Source organism: Talpa europaea (assembly GCF_964194135.1).
Source record: "Talpa europaea genome assembly, chromosome: 16".
Taxonomy (NCBI): Eukaryota; Metazoa; Chordata; class Mammalia; order Eulipotyphla; family Talpidae; genus Talpa; species Talpa europaea.
Window position 1 is genome coordinate 4,089,774 of NC_140084.1, and position 6,000 is coordinate 4,095,773.

The 6,000-nt window shown below is 47.1% G+C and overlaps 1 protein-coding gene across 4 annotated transcripts in view; it reads left to right on the plus strand.

Annotated features, from left to right (window-relative positions):
* Positions 1–5,671, plus strand: part of RBL2 (RB transcriptional corepressor like 2) — a gene marked incomplete at both ends in the record, with an annotated part of 45,741 nt that extends 40,070 nt beyond the window's left edge. For all 4 annotated transcript variants that reach the window (XM_084257498.1, XM_084257499.1, XM_084257500.1 and 1 more), the window contains one exon: positions 5,501–5,671. In XM_084257498.1, the coding sequence (XP_084113624.1) occupies positions 5,501–5,671 (171 nt within the window). The remainder of the gene's footprint in view (positions 1–5,500) is intronic.
* Between the last annotated feature and the right edge of the window lie 329 nt (positions 5,672–6,000).

The window sequence follows — 6,000 nt, forward strand, 5'->3', positions numbered from 1 at the left end:
AAGAGATTAATAAACGGGTGTTCAATTAATGTCTTATTTTGTATTTTTTGAGACAGTTTACTGTCCCTCTCTAAAGAGACAAAGAAATGGGTAGAGAAGTAGAAATGTGGAGAGAAAGATAAGAGGTGGGTGTAGAGGGAATGGTAGATGTAGAGAGAGGGAGGGAGGGAGAGGTAAAGGTTAAAAAAGAAAAGTGTGTGAGAGACTGAAAGAGGTAGCGAGATAGAGATCCAGGGGATGGTAGAAGCAGAAAGCTGGAGAGAGCCATAGAGATAAAAGTGTGTGTGGGGGGGTAAGGAGGTAGATAAAAACGTAGAGAGGTAGAGATTTAGACATTTAGAGGTAGAGCAAGAGTTGCTAGAGAAAGGGACATAGCAAGATGGAGGCAGCGGGAATGGGAACCATTAGAGGTAGTGACAGAGACAGACAGTTTAGAGATGGAGATAGAGAAATAAAGGTAGAAGGAGATGAGTAGAGATTTAGAGAGAGAGAGGGAATGGTAGATGTCCAGGGAGAAAGTAGGAGAGTGCGAGCAAAATAGACAGATGGAGAATGTTTTCTCTTTCTCTACCAGAGATGTGAGATAGGGAGAGGGGAGGTAGAGCTATAGAGCAGAGAGAGGGATAAAATTAGAGAGAGCGCCTCCCCTGGCGCAGCGGTTGAGCACTGGGCTGCAAAGCTGCCAGCAGCCTCTGCAGCACTGGTTCCATCCCCGGCCAGCGGAGGAGGGTCCCACATGGCGCGCAGACCTCTCCTGCCGCCCGCTGCTCCCCTCAGCAGTGTCCTTCGGTCCTTCTGCCTGCTCTGCTCCCCGCTCTGGCTCTGGTGAATTCTCTCACCCTCCCGCGCTTCGACTGTACCCAGTGCATGTATAAATAAATAAATTTAAAAAAATTAGAGACAGGTAAGAGAAAGCGAAGAGAGGTAGAGACATATAGCTAGATGGAAGGGAGAGAAGAGGGAAGACTGAGGTACCGGGGATGACGATGACGTGAATGGTGGAGGGAGAGAGATGTAGAGAAGCGTTGCAGTGGTAGAGGGAGATAGAGGTCAATAGAGGAACAGCCTTCAGCGGGCCTCCCGGATGGCCTAGGGGTTTGTCTCAGCGCTATCACCTCAGCGGCCTGAGTTCGATCCCCGTCCCTGGCGGAGCTGACCAGCAAGGGAGCACGGGAGCTAGCCCGCATGTGGTGCAGCAGCAGGTCTGTTCTTTGTGCCTGCTGCTCCCCTATGTTGTGAGCTTCAACTCTCCCGGCCCTCTCCTCCCTCCCTCGCCCTGCCAACTTGACAACTAGAAATGGGGGGGGGGGTGAGGGGTGGTGGAGAGAGGTAATAAAGGCTGAGAGATAGACTAAAAGAGGTAGAGCTAAGAGCAAGAAAGAGAGAGCTCGGAATGGGAGAGAGAGCTGAAAGACAGAGGTAGAGAATGGTGGGGGTAGAGAGCGACAGCAATAAACGGTTTAGCCATACGGGGTCGAGAGCAGTAGGTTGCCTGAGAGGCGAATATCGAGAGAAATATATCGAGAGAGAAATGACGAGATGGGTAAGGAGGCAGAGGGCAAGTAGATTTAGAGAGACAGAGAGAGAAATACATAAGATGGTGGACAACAGCAAAGGGAGGGGCAGACGCATATCTAGACGGCAGGGGAGAGGTAGAGACTTAGAGGCAGAGAAAAAAGTTGGGGGAAAGATGGGTTGAGAGGAAAAAGAAAGCAACACAGAGGTGGATGCAGAGAGAGGCGCCGTGGACACAGTGGGGGGAGAGATGCAGAGGGAAGGTAGAGGCCATGAGAAATGGGATAAGGAGGGGGGCAGAGGACATGAGAAATGGGGTTAGGAGGGGGGCAGAGGACATCTTAGGTAGAAAAGGGGTTGAGAGAGAGATGGGGGGAGGTGGAGCGGTGGGAACGGAGAGAGTGCAGAGAAAGTGAGAGGGGTAAGGAGGCAGAGAATGAGCGACAGTGGTAAGCAGCGAGCAACAGAGGGAAAAGTAGAAACACACAGAGGGAGAACAGTAGAGAAGGGTGGAGGGCCGAGGTCAAGTGAGAAAAGCGAGTGTGGGAGATGAGTAGGAAAGCAAGAAATGACCAGCTACAAAGTTTACTGCAACAACAGGACTGCCGGGTACAGATGAATGTACAAAACTCAGAGGTATTTCTGTATAAAATTAAAAGACCGCAGACTGGTTCCTGAGTATTTCATTTGCTAACCCCAGATGTACGAGATAGTCTTAACCCGACGAATCAAACCCTTGGCGCGAGGACTCAGACTAAGAAAACGGAAAACAGGATCATTCATGAATTGGAAACCAGTATCCCACTGATCCATAAATTCAATGAATTCATTCCTGTCAAAATCCCAGAATTATATGTAGAATCCAAAATCTATATGAAATTGCAAAGGAATCAAAACAGGGTCTCCCATGACGGGCGGCGCTGGGCGAGGACACAGGCACGGCCCGAGAGCGGCCAGGCACGGAGCCCGCGCACAGGTAACTGAGTCTCACCAAAGTGCAAGAGCAGAGTGGACAAGGGCAGCCTTCTCAGCAGATGGCCGTGGAAACAGCTGGCTACCCATCTGTAGCAAGGGTGCACTTACACTAGGACGTGAGCCTAAAACGAACTCTAAATGGAAAACCTCAGATTACATGATGTCTACGAGAAAACCTTTGTGAACATGGGTTACACCAAAGTACTTCATAGAGCAGCAGCACAGGCCATACGATAGAAATGCGATCTCATCAGACTTGGCAAGAACTGCTCTATTAAAGCTACTGAAGAACACAGAAAAGCCAGCCACAGACAGGAGAAATTTTACAAAACTCTTGTCTTTGAGGGATTTGTAGCTACTGCACAGAAGGATTTTCAGAACTTTAGGGAAACTAACCACATTTACAAGTCGGTGAACACATTTTACCCATTACACACCTATACAGAATAACTCTTCAGATTGGCAGTAACAATCTGCGGCCTTGGTTTGGAGCACATGGGACTGCTATTTAGAATGCAGACAGCACAGCAGAACGTACCTGGAAAGTAATTTGGTAGTTTCTTGTAAAATCATACCCTGCCAGACAGCCACGCCTCACACTGCTGGGGGTTTACCCAAGTGGAATGAAAACTTAGCTTCTCACGAAAGCATGTGGTGGGTATCTGTAACATTATTAACTAACTGGCAAAAAGTAGGAAGCAGCCAAATGCCCCTCAGTTGGTCAATCAACAAACTCTGCGGTACACCCAGAAAGCATGCCACCGCCTGGCCACAAAACACAACATTCGAGGACAGAGACGAACCTCAGACGAATCTGTGTATACGTGAAAGATGCTGGGTTCAGGGGCCGCTTTGATTCCGTCTCTGCAGCATCTGGTAAAGACAAAACCATGGGCCATGGCTGTGGGGCTGAGCACTGGGCACGGGCGGAGGTGCCGCCCACCTCACCGTGGGGCTCCATGACCAGCTAAACACGCAAAGCTATGCACTGGAGAGGGTGAAATTCACTGCACATAAACCGTTAAGAATTATTTTGCGCAAAAGTAAGGTCATGCATCCAGACCAGGGGTTTTCAGTCCTGTCTGCGCATTATCACTCTCTGGGGCGATTTCAAAACAATTTTAGCATAGAATTGGGAGTTCCTCCAATAAACGTTGCTGGAGAAGCTGTCATAGTCACTACAGGTGGCCAAGGGAGCCAAGATCAAGGATGCTTAGTACAAGGCAGTAAGTACCGTGGGTCTAAACCCAGCCTAGACTGTCCTGATACTTACACTACCAGGAGAAGAGAATTAGCAGCTACCACAAGGTCAGTCAGGATGATTGATTATTCCCAACACTTAACCAGGGCATTGTCCGTGGGCTGGGACGGCCTGCTGGGTGTAAGTGTTGGTAGCATTATTTAGAGTATTAAATATTAGGTGGAAATAACACGAGTAGGGGATTAAGCCACGATACAGGTATAGACATGCTATGCAGCGGTGAAGAGGTGTGGTTCATATATATATTACTGAGGGGCACTCAGAGCCACGATCTCAACTAAACAAATTTTCCAAATGGCACCTGACCGTACACGCAATATGCCACTTTAAGTTTTGTGGGACCTCACAACAGACGTTACATTTCTAGTAAGTGTGGGCCTAGGAAGAGCAGAGCACAGGGCTGCCTGATTTGTTTAGTGAATGAAATCGTGTCCCTGCAGACCAGGTAAAGACAGGAAGTCTAGGTTTCTTCTGTATGAATTTTTTGGGAATAAATTTTTTTGTGTTTCAACTATCATGTATATATTGAATATATAAATTAGTAACACAATGATGCGCTGCACAAATGTATGTTGCTGTATATTAATGTGCTATGTAGATTAAGGTAGACGGTTATACACTATAATACGCCACGTAATAATACACATATGCAAAGAACACACAATGTGCACAAGTAACAATGTAAGGAATTTTCAAGTGGGAGACTAGAGACAGCAAATGCAGGGTAGGGTTAGGGCCAAAGGGAAGCTTGTTTTATATGGCCAAGATTTGAGAAGGTACCTGTGCTGGTGATAAAGCTTTCTGAGTTTTTAAATAAAATCACCAATGTTCTTTATTTCAAATAAAGATAAAAATGTCATGAAGAAGATATGTCTAGGATTTGCTTTAAAACAATCTGGAGGTGAGAAATGAATGAGGGTAAAGATCAAGGTCTCTGGCTAGCCGAAGCTGCTGGGGGGTGGTCTGTGGCCACAGAGGTGTTTTTCCTACTTCCTCACTTTGAAGTCTCCTACAGTGAATGCCTGTGACCGTGCTTAGCGTGCACCCCATAAGGAAGAGCAGGCAATCGGGCAACAGGTGAAAAAAAATTTAGCCCACAGATTACCAGGAAATAATGTGCCAACTGACTTGGGACTTTGGAGAAAACGCTGAAGGCCCGTGCGTGATGGCGTCCCCAGCAGCTTGCTGAGTTCTCGCCTGGCGTTCCCGGGTGAGCTCTTCTCTCAGTTCTCCCAAAACTGACCTTGTACATTCCAGATTGTTCTAACAGAATACCTGCAGCGGCTGCCTTAAGGAATGAAGGCTCACTTTTCCTGTGAAAGTCTTTCACTGGTTGCTGAACAGGATGTAGCACTAGACTGCAAAGAGTCATGAAATCATGCTATCTTTTTAAAAGAGATGTAGAGCTGTAGAAGCAAATATACAATACAGCCAAGTGTTACTCTATGACTATTATAAAATTTAAATTACAAATTTGTGAAAACTTACACTGTGGATCAGTATCCATCAAAATCACCTCTGAAGCTTGAAAGGAAAAAAGAAAAAAACTACCTTCACCTCAGGCATCAGTTTCAGCCAGCTGAGAATAAAACTGGAATATAAAACGTAATTCTCATCCCTATGAAATGTTCAAACTCTTCAAGGGAAACTGCTTAAACTCACATTAAGAGGTTTTTTGACTTTAACGCTGAACTGTACGGAGCAGCATTTGAAAATGTGTATTTTCTCCCCCCTCCCCTCCCACTACAGAGACTGCGGGAAATTAACAGCATGATACGGACAGGAGAAACGCCAACCAAAAAAAGAGGGATTCTTCTGGAAGATGGAAGTGAATCGCCCGCAAAAAGAATCTGCCCAGAAAATCACTCTGCCTTACTGCGCCGACTCCAGGACGTGGCTAATGACCGGGGCGCCCACTGAGGTCAGTCGCATCACGACGCCCTTTCCTCCTGCCGAGCAGCCTTTCATGCACGCTGGATGCTGGGCTCTCCTCAATCCTTCTGGTGTCCTTAGGGTATTTTTTACTCCTCCCAACCGGCTTCTTTCCTACCATTCAGCACTTGCCATCAAGGATCTTTAACTCCCTGCAAAGCTTTTACAAACACTGCAGGGAACAAGGCGTGGTCAGAGAGAGGTGTAAGGCGCCTGCTGCCACGCCCCAACATTGGACCTGATTGCAGTTTGCTGCTGGCTGTCTGTGGAAAGCAAAACGAAAACCAGGTCTTGTATCCTAAAACACTTGGTAGGAG